General features: G+C 40.2%; 1 protein-coding gene across 1 annotated transcript in view; it reads right to left on the reverse strand.

The window, feature by feature from the left end:
- The window catches only part of CFDP1 (craniofacial development protein 1), a 132,989-nt gene that overhangs the window by 104,965 nt on the left and 12,353 nt on the right, over positions 1 to 15,671 (reverse strand). Inside the window, exons 2-4 of the mRNA XM_032284470.1 lie at positions 11,802 to 11,919; positions 9,677 to 9,893; positions 8,971 to 9,098 (exon numbers count right to left, since the gene is read on the reverse strand). Coding sequence (XP_032140361.1) covers positions 8,971 to 9,098; positions 9,677 to 9,893; positions 11,802 to 11,919 — 463 coding nt within the window. The remainder of the gene's footprint in view (positions 1 to 8,970; positions 9,099 to 9,676; positions 9,894 to 11,801; positions 11,920 to 15,671) is intronic.

The raw sequence follows: 15,671 nt of genomic DNA on the forward strand, positions 1-15,671 counted from the left end.
ATCCTGGTCAACATGGTGAAACCCCGTCTCTACTAAAAATACAAAAAATTAGCTGGGCATGGTGGCACGTGCCTGTAATCCCAGCTACTCAGGGGGCTGAGGCTGGAGAATTGCCTGAACCTGGGAGGTGGAGGTTGCGGGGAGCCGAGATCGTGCCATTGCACTCCAGCCTGGGTAACAAGAGCAAAACTCCATCTCAAAAAAAAAAAAAAAAAAATCCTGCCAACATGCCCATTACTAACAGGGGTTGTGTTTTCTTGAGGGGAAGGAAGTTATAGAACTTTGACTTTTCATGTTATGTATTATTTTTTAAAGTAATAAGCATTATCATTTTTGAAATACAAAATGTGACAGTATGTAATTTATAAAAAAAAAAAGTGCCTCCATTCTCATTTCTTTTATTTTTTATAGACATGGTGCTGCCCTCTTGTGACAAATTGTGAAAACAGCAGGCTCCCTGAATGCTCATCAGGTACTACATTTAAAATTACCATCCACTTGTTTTCAAAAATGAAATAGGAAATTTGTGGCAGACAACTGTATTAGTATTTATTAACAAGCCCATAACATTGAATTTGACTGAAAATTTATGACTTTTTTTTTGACACAGGGTCTCACTCTGTCACCCAGGCTGGAATGCCGTGAGGTGATCTTGGCACACAGCAACCTCTGCCTCCTGGTCTCAAGGGATCCTCCTACTTCAGCCTCCCGAGTAGCTGGGACTATAGACACGCACCACCATTACTGGCTAATTTTTGTATTTTTTGTAGAAATGGAGTTTCTCCATGTTGCCCAGGCTGGTCTTCAACTCATGGGCTCAAGCAATCCTTCCACCTCAGCCTCCCAAACAGTTGCACCCAGCCTCATGACTTCTTACAGCACCAGTTACTCACCAGCTTTTTGTACACACTATGTGAGGGCCACCGGTGATTTTATAAATAAATCTTTCTCAGATACTCTACATAACACAGAAAATAAGCCAAAAAAAGGCTTAACTTCAAAAACCTATATTCCTAATGGTACATTAATATACTTTCTATATTGTTTTTGTAAGCTTTCAAACTATTAAAAGGTGTTCTGCTGGATCCCTACTGGATAACTCAACAGCTTCCAGAATGATTTCGGGCAGTAAAATACATTATTAATTCATATCACCAATACTTATTTATGGGGCCAGGCGCCATGGCTCAAGCCTATAATCCCAACACTTTGGGAAGCCGAGGCAGGTGGATCACCTGAGGTCTGGAGTTCAAGACCAGCCTGGCCAAAATGGTGAAACCCCATCTCTACTAAAACTACAAAACTTTGCTGGGTGAGGCAGCAGATGCCTGTAATTCCACCTACTCAGAAGGCTGAGGCACAATTGCTTGAATCTGAGAGATGGAAGCTGCCGTGGGCCCAGATCACACCACTGTACTCCAGTCTGGGCAACAGAGTAAGACCCTGTCTCAAACTAATAATAATAATTATTATTATTTTATTATTTATAATAAAATGTTATTTTATACAACATTTTATTATATAACAAAATTTTTATCTATTATCTATTATTATTTACAGATCCTAAAAACAACTAATTACCAAGGAAAAGGGTGCTGCCTTACAATGAAGAATTCTGGAAGATACTGTCTTACTGGTGGCCTAACTTATCCCCATCAATGTTGAGTCTCTTGATGGATGCGAAGCATCATCAGTGCAGTATTTCTGTCTAACATAACTAATTTGAAGCTCATCATAAACGATGCAACAATCCAAATTGAAAGACATTATACAACAGGACTGGACTCTTAAAACACGCTGCCAGATGCAGTGGCTCCTGATGATAACCCCAGCACTTTGGGAAGCCAAGGCGGGTGGACCACAAGGTCAAGAGTTCGACACCAGGCTGACCAACATGGTGAAACACCATCTCTACTAAAAATACAAAAATTAGCCGGGTGTGGTGGCATGCACCTGTAATACCAGCTACTCAAGAGGCTGAGGCAGGAGAATCTCTTGAACCCAGGAGGTGGAGGTTGCAGCCAGCTGAGATCACGCCACTGCACTCCAGCCTGGGCAAGGTCTGGAGTTCAAGACCAGGCTGACCAATATGGAGAAACCCCGTCTCTACTAAAAATACAAAAAATCAGCTGATCATGGTGGCACATGCCTATAATCCCAGCTACTCGGGAGGCTGAGGCAGGAGAATGGCTTGAACCTGGGAGGTAGAGATTGCAGTGAGCCAAGATTACATCACTGCACTCCAGCCGGGACAACAAGAGTGAAACTGTCTTAAAAAAAAAAAGAAAAAAATCTAAAAACAAAAACAAAACAAAACAAAAAAAAGGCATAAAACCAATGCTGTGAAATACAGAAAAGGCACAAAAAACAGTTCTAAGTACAAGGAGTTTAAAAAGACCAAACGCAAAAACAACAAAAAAGACCAATTGCAGTTTTCATCTTGGATTTGATCTCTGAACAAGAAATACAGCTATAAAGAACATTATTGAAATAACTGAAGGAAAAACTAAATGGAATCATTTGTATATAGTTCTGTAACAGATATGTATATTCAAGTTCTGACTGCAAAACTACCTGTTATTGGTCCAAGACAAGATGGGCACAGAAACTGTGAGTATTTAGAAACTTATACAGCAATTTGACAATGTCACCTACTCAAGAAACGAGCAGTGGGCCTTTCCATTAAACAGAGTATAAATTCAGTTATGTCAAATTTACAAGGTGAGTCACATGTGATATGAATTGTTTACTGGTCACATGCAGTAGGATATTACAATGTGCATGATATTTTAGAATTATTTTGTCAACTAAAGCTCAAAAATATAAAACGTAAGCATTTATTTTTATAACTTATTTTTACAATCATTTTAATTGTTAATCAATTGTAATTTTTAAAATTTATACGGGTGCCAGGGTGGTGACTCGTGCCTGTAATCCCAACACTTTGGGGAGCCGAGGCAAGCATATTGCTTGAGCCCAGGAACTTTAGGCCAGCCTGGGTACACCATCTCTACAAAAAACACAACAGGCCGGACATGGTGGCCCATGCCTATAATCCTGGCACTTTGGGAGGCTGAGGCAGGAAGATCATTTGAGGTCTGGAGTTACAGACCAGGCTGACCAACATGGTGAAACCTCATCTCTACTAAAAATACAAAAACATTTGGCAGGCATGGTAGTGTGTGAATGTAGTCCAGCTACTTGGAGGCTAAAGCAGGAGAATTGCCTGAACCCGGGAGGTGGAGTTGCAGTGAGCTGAGATTGCGCCACTGCACTCCAGCCTGGGCAACAGAGTGAGACTCCATTAAAAAAAAAAAAAATTAGCCAGATGTACTGGTGCACAGCTGTAGTCCTAGCTACTTAGGAGGCTGAGCTGAGAGGACTGCTTGAGCCCAGGAGACAGGGATTACAGGAAGCCAAAACTGTACCACTGCACTCCAGCCTGAGTGACAGAGCAAAATCCTATCTCAAAAAGAAAAAAAAATTATGCTGATGGCCAGGTATCATGGCTCACACCTGTAATCCCATGACATTGGGAGGCCAAAGCAGGAGGATCGCTTAAGGACAACAGGTGGAGATCACCTTGGACAACACAGCAAGACCTCATCTCTACAAAAAAACAAAATAGGCCAGGTGCAGTGGCTCATGACTGTAATCCCAACACTTTAGGAGGCTAAGGCAGGAGAATCACTTGAGGCCAGGAGTTTGAGGCCAGCCTAAGCAACATAGGTAGGCCTCATCTCTACAAAAAAAAAAAAAAAAAAAAAAAAAAAAAAAATTAGCTAGGCATGGGTGGCCAATGCCTATACTCCGAGATATCAGGGAAGCTGAGGTGAAGGCTCTCTTGAGCCCTAGAGGTCAAGGCTCTAGTGGACCATGATGATGGCACTACATTCCAGTCTGGGCAACGGAGTGAGACTCTGTCTCAAAAAAATTAAGTAATATATTAAAAACAAACAAATAGGCGGGCACAGTGGTGTACATCTGTAATCCCAGCACTTTGGGAGGCCAAGGCGGGCACATCACTGAGGTCAAGAGTTCCAGACCAGCCTGGTCAACATTGCGAAACCCCATCTCTACTAAAAATACAAAATTTAGGCCGCGCACAGTTGTGCACACCTGTAATCCCAGCATTTTGGGAGGCTGAGGAGGGTCGATCACCTGAGGTCAGGAGTTTTTGACCAGCCTGATTAACATGGTGAAGCCCCGTCTCTACCAAATACTAAAAAAATGGCCAGGCATGGTGGTACATGCCTATAATCCGAGCTACTTGGGAGGCTGACACAGGAGAACCGCTTGTACCTGGGAGGCGGAGGTTGCAGTGAGCTAAGATCACAGCATTGCACTCCAGCCTGGGCAACAAGAGTGAAACTCTAACTAAAAAAAAAAAAAATTAGCCAGGCATGGTGGCAGATGCCTATAACCCCAGCTACTAGAGAGGCTGAGGCAAGAGAATCACGTGAACCCAGGAGGTAGAGGTCGCAGTGAGCAGAGATTGCACCACTGCATTCCAGCCTGAGGGACAGAGTGAGACTCAAATAAACAAACAAATAAGCAAACAAATAAATGAAATAATTAGCTGGGTACAGTTATGTTCACTTGGGAGGCTATGGTGGGAGGCTGAAGTGGGAGGATCACTTGAGCCCATGAGTTCAAGGTTACAATGAGCAATGATTACACAACCACACTCCAACCTAGGTGACAGAGTGAGATAGCTCCCGTCCCTAAAAAACAAAATAATCCTAGTACTTCCAGGCAAGAAAGCAATTCAACACAGTTTTCAGAGGCAAATAAATTATACAGGTAAAAATGAATGACAGAAGCCCAGAAAAATAGTGTTTCTACAAATTAACATGTTTTCATAGAATGTTTTGAATTGTATTTTCTATGAAAAGAATATTCATACATGGCTGAGTGTGGTGGCTCATGCCTTTAACTCCAGCACTTTGGGGGGCCAAGGCAGCAGGACCACTTGAGCCCAGGAGTTCAAGAGCAGCCTCAGCAACACAGTGAGACCCCATCGCTACAAATTTTTTTTTAAAAACTAGCTGGACATGGTGGCAAATGTCTATAACCCGTTACTCAGGAGGCTGAGGTTGGGGGAAATAACTTCAGCCTCGTAGGATGAGGCCAGTGTGAATGACAGAGCAAAAAAAAAGAAAAAAATTCATGTATAGGAAATATGGGCATCCAGAATTCCTTTTCTTTCACTAAAATATAACTTAAATTTAATTATAACTTGACTGGATACATTATTGAAAATGGCTACTAATGAAACATTTAATATAAACTTTGCAAACACAGCATCACAGGCAGTAGGTGGTAGATCACACCTACAATCCAAATACTTTGGTAGGCCAAAGCAGGAGGATCACTTCAGCCCAGAAGTTTGATACCAGCGTAGGCAAAATGGTGAAACCCATCTCTACAAAAAACACAAAAATTAGCCAAGCATGGTGGTGTATGCCTATAGTCCCACCCACTCAGGAAGCTGAGGTGGGAGAATGACTTGAGCACTGGAGGCTGAGGCTGTAGTGAGCTGAGATGGTGCCACTGCACTCCAGCCTGGGTGACAGAGAGAATCTGTATCACAAAAAAAAAAAAAAAAAAAGAAAAGAAAAGAAAGAAAGAAAATATAGTGTATTTTTTAATTCTTTTGAGACGGAGTTTCGCTCTTGCTGCCCCGGCTATAGTGCAATGGTGTTGGCTCACTACAACCTCCGCCTCCCGGGTTCAAGCAATTCTCCTGCCTCAGCCCCTCAAGTAGCTGGGATTACAGGCATGTGCCACAACACCCAGCTAATTTTGTATTTTTAGTAGAGACAAGGTTTCTCCATGTTGGTCAGGTATGGTCTTGAACTCCCAACATCAGGTGATCTCCCCACCTTGGCCTCCCAAAGCGCTGGGATTATAGGCGTGAGCCACCATGCCTCATCAATACAGTACGTTTTTTACTTTTATCCAGATTCATTCTGGATAAAGGCAAGAAAAGAAAAACCTGAACTTAATGAAACTATTTTAAAGTTTATACTTCTGATCCCTTGAAAATATCTCTGTGTTACAACCTGGCAGATCCCATGTTAAAAAAAAATCTGCGTGAAGGACAGAAGGATGGATGGAAGGAAGGAGAAAACCAATACAGAAATAATTTACATATACCTTATCTCCCAGGAGGAGTGCAGTCATCAACACAACTTAGTTTAATAAGAAAGAAATAAGCTCTTTCATCACAATAAAAACTTTAAATATTAATCTAAACAGTAGGTCAGATGAGGTGGCTCACGCCTGTAATCCCAGCACTATGGGAGGCAGAGTCAGGTGGATCATGAGGTCAGGAGTTCGAGAGCAGCCTGACCAAGATGGTGAAACCCTGTCGCACTAAAAATAAAAAAATTAGCTGGAGGTGGTGGCAGGAGTCTGTAATCCCAGCTACTCGGGAGGCTAAGCCAGTTCAATCACTTGAACTTGGGAGGCAGAGGTTGCAGTGAGCTGAGATCACACTACTGCACTCTAGCCTGGGCAATAGAGCAAGATTCTATGTCAAAAAAAAAATATATATATATACATGTATATACTTATATATATATATATATATACATACTTATATATATATATATATATACACACACACACACATATATATACACATATATATGTATATATATGTGTATATATATAATATAAATATGTGTATGTATAAGTAGATACACATATATAAGTATATACATATATAAGTACATATGTATAGAGATATATTAGTATATATGTATATACACATATGTAAGTGTATAAACATAAGTATATATAAGTATATATAAACATGTAAGTATAAACATATATAAGTATATATATATAAACAGTGTTTATTCGAAGTGTGTGTCTGACATTTAATAATTTACTCAGCTTTTGTTTGTTCATTTGTTTTGAGACAGTCTCGCTCTGACAGCTAGGTGATCTCAGCTCACTGCAACCTCTGCCTCCTGGGTTCAATGGATTCTCCTCCCTTAGCCTCCTGAGTGGCTGGGATTACAGATGTGGACCACCATACCTGGCTAATTTTTGTATTTTTAGTAGAGATGGGGTTTCACCATGTTGGCCAGGCTGGTCTTGAACTCCTGACCTCAAATGATCTGCCTGCCTTGGCTTCCTAAAGTGCTGGGATTACAGGCATGAACCACTGCACCAGGCCAGTATTTTGTTTTAAAAGGATAAAGGTAGCAGGATAAAAGATAACAGGGATTCCCTGTATATTAACACTTTCAATGAACAGCCTTTATAGTTACATAATTCTTTCCGTTTTCCTGTCTTTGACTCATTATAACCACATGCACGGAAATGTAATGTTATGTCTATTAAATCTTCTTCCTCCCACCCCTGCCAAAAGAGGTTAAAAGGCCCTCCCTTGGAGGGGGCAGGCGACTCCAGTTACGCACTCGCGGTGCTCTGGTGCTGCAACTTAAGCCCTGCAGCCAAGCAGAGAGGCGGCAGGGTATCTGTTGAATCTTAGTAAAAATTTAGTTATCTTTTCAATTTGTCTTTCCAGTAACTCCTTTTTATTGTCCTTTTAGAAAAGTACTGGTCTGCAATAGATTGAAAATTTTAAGTCAGGGTCTTTCACTACAGATAGTAATCTGCTCTAATGTTAACTTTACTGAATATGAGAGTTATATTGTGTTACAAAGCAGAATGCCCTTGGTCTTAGGAGACATGTGCTAAAGTATTAAAGGCTGATGTGTCACAATGTCTACAAATAATTCTCAAATAGTTCAGCCAAAACAAAAGAAAAACCCAGATATAGATGGTGAGAGAGTGGCATTACATTAACCAGTGACAGATCTGGATGATAGGTTTGTGGGTGTTTGTTGTAAACTATTTTTGCAACATTTCTATAAGTGTGACATTATTCAGAAGATAAAGCTAGGGAGAAATTTTTAATAATAAAAAGTTTCGTTCCATACCACTTATAAAAGTAAAGATGTGCATTGGAACCGAATGATTAAAAAAAAAAAAGAAAAAAGAAAAGAAAAGTGACGATGGCCAGGCAGAGTAGTACATCCCTGTAGTTCCAGTTACGTAGGAGGCTGAGGATGGAGGATCGCTTGAGCCCAGGTGTTCAAGACCAGCCCAGGCAACAGCAAGACCATTTCTCAAAAAAGAAAACAAAAACAAAAACAAAACAAAACAGTGATAATGCCAATTTTATTTTTCCTAAATGTATCTTCACTAGATAAAATAATTCTTGAAAACATTATTTTTAAGAATAACAATTTTAGGGAAAATTGTATTTTCAGAGACCCTACAGGTATAATTAATTACTGTCAATGAAAATCAATGTGACCCCCTATGAAATTATTGATTGGCGTTCATCTGTTCTCATTTAGCTCTAAATTACAAATCGGCTGTTTTCACATAATAAAAACAAAATAAATGGGGGAGGGGAAATTACAGGCATGTGGCTCTTACCTAACAGCCAGGAGGCTAAAATGGTCATGGAATTAAGCCTCTATTCAACCTATGGTAAATAAACCTTATTAATCAATCAGAAAAATATTATTAAGGTAAGGAAATAATATTGAAACCAAATTCCTCTCCTTGTATTTTCAGTCCTTATCTCATTTTAGAGACTTCACTGGGGCTCATATTTCAGTCAAGAAGAGTAAAAAAGGGAGACACAACTTACCAAAAGTCACAAAACATGGCAGAGCCATGTTTACATAAGTTAAACACTTAAGTTTGTATTTCCTTGCTTCTGTTCAGCTGACCACTTCATAAAGCTCAAAAACTCCATTGCTATATGTGAAAGGACCTTTCTCATGCTCCCTGATAATTTATACAGCCAGTTTTCCTTGAGTTCAAATATAACTCTCCCAAAATATTATGATGGATTGGAATGAGGACAGATGGCTAACGCCAGTGAGAGATGCTCTTTTTTAAAAACACTAGTTTCAAAGTTTGTGAAGTTTCTCTTACCTTACTTCTTCACCAGCAAAATCAAACACCTTGGTGATTTTAACTTTTTCTGTTTCTTTAGGTTTCTCTAGCTCTTCCGCTTTCACCAACAATTTATTTGAACTTGTCTCTTCAGTCTCCTCTCCTTTCTATGAAAAAAACAAGAAATGTAATCAGTTTTACCAAAGGATGAACCATAGTGTTTATAGCTATTCTTTTTTTTTGTGAGACATCGTCTCACTCTTGTCACCCAGGCTGGAGTGCAGTGGCACAATCTTGGCTCACTGCATCCTCCCCACTGCCCAGGTTCAAGTGATCCCCCTTGCCTCAGAGTCCCAAGTAGCTGGGATTAAAGGCACCCGCCACCACACCCAGCTAATTTTTGTATTTTTAGTAGAGGCAGGGTTTTGTCAAGTTGGCAAGGCTGGTCTCAAACTCCTGACCTCAAGTGAGCCACCCGCCTCAGCCTAACAAAGTGCTGGGACTGCAGGTATTTGCCACCGTGCCCAACCCATAGCCACTCTTAAATGTTTCATCTCTAACCAGTTAAAGGCCTATTAGAAATTCATTTGATTAGAGAAGCTTATTCTTCTACCATAGGAAATGCTTTGTTTTTCACTTAGTAGAATAGTTAGCAAAAGGCATCTGGTTGATTTCTGTAGGCTTCAATCTCAGTAATGCAGGGTATTTCCGGAGAGGCACTCATCTCATTAATCTCTCAACTTACCTTAACTTGTGTACTTGGGGACACTTTTGATTTTGGTCCCACATCATTGAGGAAGCTGGCCCAGAGTTCATCCGCCTTCTTTTTCCTTGCATCCTCTGATCCAACGCCTTTTTCCTGCTCTGCAGCTTCATCTTCCTCCTCACTACTGCTTCCCTCAGATTCTGAATTGGCATCCTCCTCTTCCTCTTCTAACGAGAGGCCACCTGGTCTTTTCTTCCTAATTACCAGCGGTCACAAGGAAAAAGACAAGACAGACAACACAAAATGATTTCGGTTATCCCTCCCCAGACTCTAAACATAATCTTGTAAAGCAGGGAACATTTTAAAATCTGGTAATACCAATAATACAATGAAGGGAGAAGAGGTAAGCTGAAATTCTGTAGAAGAAAAAAAGAACTGAAAAAAAAGAAAGAATGGAGCTCTTACTGCTAACATTTTCTCCAGTCACATAAAATCAAAGTATAGTGTTCTCCTTCTAAATCAGGAGCAGCTGTTTTCACAAAGAAAAAATCCGAAATCACCTAATCATAGACTTAATCTGCCCAGAAAGAATATCCTAAGAACATATTACATGTGCCAGATATTGCTGACTTTTTGAAGCTATTCAATTTGTAGAACAAGTTCTACTGAGAAGAGCCTCAACTTTATTTGCACTATTTCTTCCAAGAGTTCTCAGGGAAAAAATAAAAAAAAAATGTTTCTTTCCACTTTTTGAAGAAATGGGAGCTGGAATATAGAAAAATTCAAGGACAAAAAAACTTGTAAGAGTAAATTCCTTCTTTTTTTTTTTTTTTTTTAGGGGGGGGTTCACTTTTTTTTCCCAGGGGTGGGGGCCATGGCGCAATCTCAGCTCACCGCAACCGCCGCCTCCTGGGTTCAGGCAATTCTCCTGCCTCAACCTCCTGAGTAGCTGGGATTACAGGCACGCGCCACCATGCCCAGCTAATTTTTTGTATTTTTAGTAGAGACGGGGTTTCACCATGTTGACCAGGATGTTCGCGATCTTTTGACCTCGTGATCCACCCGCCTCGGTCTCCCAAAATGCTGGGATTACAGGCGTGAGCCACCGCGCCCGGCCGTAAATTGCTTCTTAGACTATTTTGACTTTAGGTGAATGAATCTGATAGCTACAATTTTTTTTTCATAAATGATAACCTGTTTTTTGCTTCAATGCCCAGGAAAACAGAAACACCCAAGTGAGGTAAAAGACTTCTAGGGAGGATGCCCTTATCTGAGTTAAAGAAGCTGTCAGAATTATCATAATTTTTTGTTTTTAATTTTTTATTTTATTTATTTTTTTAAACTATCATCATTTTTCTTGGGAATACAAGCCCATACAAGGCCCATGGGAGGCAATTTGCTAATATCTATATATTTTTTGACTTAACTGCATATATAACCTTAGCTCAAACAATTCTACTTCTACACATTTCATTTACAGATATATTTATACACGTATACTTTATATACATTTATGTTTTCAAGTATACTTTGTATACATGTATACAAAGAATATTCACTGCAGTCTTGTTAGTTGTGGTAAAGACTACATACAAAAAAAAAAAAAAAAAAAAAAAAGACTAGATACAATCTAAACATCCCTCAACACTGGAAAGCCTAAATAAAGTAAGGCCTATTCACTGACGTAATACTATGAAATGGAGGAGATACTGCCATAGTACCATCTCCAAGATGTGAAATAAAGAGAAATGAAAATGAGAGAGTGTGCTATTATTTATATTTTTTCTAAAAAAAAAAAAAAATAAGGATAGAAAACATATACATATATGCTTTTACATGCACAGACTATCTCTGTAATATAGTTCTTTAGAGGCAACGCAACAAGGGCTAGGAACAGGGTAAATATCTTTTTAGGGACTGAATTTTCTGTTTTAACCATATGTACATATTACCTATAAATATATATTTTTTTACATTAAAGCTCAAAATTTTTAAAGCTTGTCAGAGACCAGGCAGTTAATCGTAAAATAACAGCAAATGTTTCCCTCTAAGAAAAAGGTATTAGAAACTCTGGCTTTATTAAACCTCTCAGGAGACCAATCTTAGCAATCAGGATGCTTGTGGCAATAGCCCTGACTTCTAAGGGCCTTGAGGGCAGTATCACCTGGCTGGAATGCTCTGGGCCTTTCTTTTTTTCCCTTTGGTTTTCTGTGTCTGCTCTTCACCATCCACTTCATCTTCCTTCACTAATTCATTTACATCATCTTCACTATACTCTCCACCTGAAATCACATAACAGAGTGATCAGTCAGGAATAAAGGTTTTCACATCAAGATGAGACATTTTTATTAATAAAAGCTTTCACATCAAGATGAGACATTTTCATTAAGAAAAAAGTGAATTTTCCCCTATTTTTCTGTTCTTCACCTAACTAAAATATCATTTCCTTAGGGAAGTCCCTACTTCCCTTCATAACTCATCCCACCTATATTTAATGTTTGTAATTTCTGCTATGCTCTATACTCCAAGAGAAGATGAACGCTGTTTATCTTGACTTTTAAGTATTTGCTGAATGATGAATGAATAAATAGAAATTCCAATTCTAGGCTGAATGCAGTGGCTCACACCTGTAATCCCAGCACTTTGGGAGGCCAAGGCAGGCGGATCACGAGATCAAGAGATGGAGGCCATCTTGGCCAACAAGGTGAAACCCCGTCTCTACTAAAAATACAAAAATTATTTATATAATATAAATTATAATTATTTGTATAATAATTTAAAAAATAAATTAATATTGTTGATTTATAATATTAATGTGGTGCACGCCTGTAGTCCCAGCTACTCAGGAGGCTGAGGCAGGAGAATGCTAGAACCCAGGAGGCGGAGGTTGCAGTGAGCCGAAATCGCACCACTGCACTCCAGTCTGGCAACAGAGCGAGACACTGTTTCCAAAAAAAAAGAAATTCCAATGTGCTTTTCTTTCTTTTTTTTTTTCTAGAAAGATGACTGAAGAAATGTGTTTCTCAAAGAAAAAACTGACACACTACCTCATCTTAGGTATCTTTCAAATCTAACTTAAAAAAATACTCTGCAGGCCAGGCACAGTGGCTCACGCCTGTAATCCTAGCACTTTGGGAGGCCGAGGCAGGTGGATCACGAAGTCAAGAGATTGAGACGATCCTGCCCAACATGGTGAAATCCCGTCTTTACCAAAACTACAAAAATTAGCTGGTCGTGGTGATGCGCATCTGTAGTCCCAGCTACTTGGGAGGCTGAGGCAGGAAAATCGCTTGAACTCAACAGAAGGAGGATGCAGTGAGCCAAGATCGCGCCACCGTACTCCAGCCTGGAGACAGAGCAAGACTCTGTCACAAAAAAAAAAAAAAAAGGAAAATGTAACACCTTTGTCTTCTCAATAAAAGAGGTTTAAAAGGAAACCTAAAGACTTCCAGTTAAACATAGCCAAAAGAACAAACACATACATGTACCATCTTCAGACACTGACATTCAGGGGTCCCCAACAAAAGAGCGGTGCTTTGATATCTGACCACACGCTGTGGGTACCAGTCAATAAACCAGCCCTGCCCACAAAGAGATTCCACTACTTTTTCTCTTCTACTTCATATAAACTTTCACTTGAAGTGGTCATACCAAAAAGCACACAAATCTAATGTACAGTTCAATGGAATGACACACAGTGAACATGCTTGCATAACCAGGGCCCCAGCTCAAGTAACTCAACATTACCAGCATCCCAGAAGGCCCCTTGTGCTCCCTTCCAGTTACACATTGCTGCAATGTAGCTATAGTTTCTTCATTCTCATTCCTTCTCCTTCCTCTCTCTCCTCTCCCTCCTCTCCCTCTCCCTCTCTCTTTCTCTCTCTCTCTTTCAGACACAGACTCACTCTGTCACCCAGACTGCAGTGTGGTGGCACAATCTCGGCTCACTGCAACCTCTGCCTCCCAGGTTCAAGCAATTCTCCTGCCTCAGCCTCCCAAGTAGCTAGAATCACAGGAATTCACCACCACACTCGCCTAATTTTTGTATTTTTAAGAGAAATGGGGTTTTACCATGCTGGCCAGGCTGGTCTTAAACTCCTGACCTCAAGTGATGTGTCCACCTTGGTGTCCCCAAGTGCTAGGATTGATGTGAGCCACCGTACCCAGCCTCCGATGAGCTTTTAAATACTACACTCATAATGTACCATGGACCACCAAACACTTTGAAAGGCAACATTCAAGATAAACTGATTCAGGATAAACAGAAAGGAATTCAGAGGGAACAAAATTAGTGCAGAAAAAGGAGGTGGAGAGGGGAATGGACTAAAAACTTAAGGAAAAATACTTTGTAATTAATATCCTCAAAAAGAAGAGAAACTGTGGCATCTGTGCAATAAAAATAAGATTTTTTAAATAACTCAGAAAAACAAAGGCTGTGCATGGTAGCAATATGGTGAAACCCTGTCTCTACAAAAAATACAAAAATTAGCTGGGCTTGGTGGCGCACACTTCTAGTCCAAACTACTCAGGAGGCTGAAGCAGAAAGATCACTTGAGCCTGGGATGTCAAGGACAAGATCACACCACTGCACTCTAGCCTGGGTTATAGAGCAAGACCCTGTCTCAAAAAAAAAAAAAAAAAAAAATACATACATTAAAAAAATTTTTAAAGGTGATAAGGAGCCAGCTGTGTAAAAATTTGGAGAATAAGCATTTGAGGCTGAGGTGGAAACAATCAATATCCAAAATGGAAACCTTTTGATATCCCAAACCCCAAGGGCTAAGTGACAGTGTTTCATGAGAGCAATGAGTTTCTGGTTAAGACGGAAGTCCGAACACACAAATGTAATTCTGCTTCCTCCTGAACCTCCGGTAAAATTGTTAGCACAAGGGTGGGCGCAATGGCTCATGCCTGTAATCTCAGCACTTTGGGAGGCCGAGGTGGGCGGATCACGAGGTCAAGAGTTCAAGACCAGCCTGGCCAGCACAGTGAAACCCCATCTTTACTAAAAATACAAAAAATTAACCAGGCATGGTAGCACGTGCCTGTAATCCCAGCTACTTGGGAGGCCGAGGCAGGAGAACTGCTTGAACCTGGGCAGCGGAGGTTGCAGTAAGCCAAGATCACGTCACTGCACTCCAACTGAGTTAAAGAGCGAGACTCTGTCTCAAAAAAAAAAAAAAAAAAAAAAAAGAAAGAAAGATAAAGAAAAACTCAGGGCCAGGCACAGTGGCTCATGAGGTTGAGGTGGAAGGATCACTTGAGCCCAGGAGGTCAAGGCTCAAGTGAGCCATGAATGCTCATTGCATTCCAGCCTGGGCAAGACAGTGAGACCCTGTTTCAAAAACAAAAACAAAAACCACCCCAAAATACAAAGAAACTCAAATGTATTTACCTTTCTATCCAGCAGTCTCACTTTTCTATCCCAGAATATGTAATAGGTTATTCACTGTGTACTATTTGTAATAACAAAAAAACTAGAAATAGCGCAAGTTGTCTCACAGTAAGTAATGGCTGAGAAGACTATGGTACATCTAAATAATGGAATATCATATAGTCATTACAATGGCATGTGTAGAATTTCTATGTATTTACCTCCTAGATATAATTAGTTTTTTTTTTCGAGACAGAGTCTCTTTCTGTCGCCCATGCTGGAGTGCAATGGCATGAACTCAGCTGATCGCAACCTCTACACCTCCTGGGTTCCAGTGATTCCCCTGCCTCAGCCTCCTGAGTAGCTGGGATTACAGGCACATGCCACCACACCCAGCTAATTTTTGTATTTTTAGTAGAGAGGGGTTTTAGCATGTTGGCCAGGCTGGTCTCAAACTCCTGACCTCAGGTGATCCACCAGCCGCAGCCTCCCAAAGGGCTGGGATTACAGGCATGGGCCACCACGCTGGGCCCTAAAACATACTCTTAAATTAAAGAAATAAAAAGGAAAGGAAAAGCAAAAGAACAGTATATGAAATATGCCAGCTTTCCATGAGGAAAAAGAATTAAGGATATGCTTATATTATACTTGTATATAGAA

This window comes from Sapajus apella, unplaced genomic scaffold (genome assembly GCF_009761245.1).
Source record: "Sapajus apella isolate SASKATOON/1434 unplaced genomic scaffold, GSC_monkey_1.0 scaffold15, whole genome shotgun sequence".
Classification (NCBI taxonomy): domain Eukaryota; kingdom Metazoa; phylum Chordata; class Mammalia; order Primates; family Cebidae; genus Sapajus; species Sapajus apella.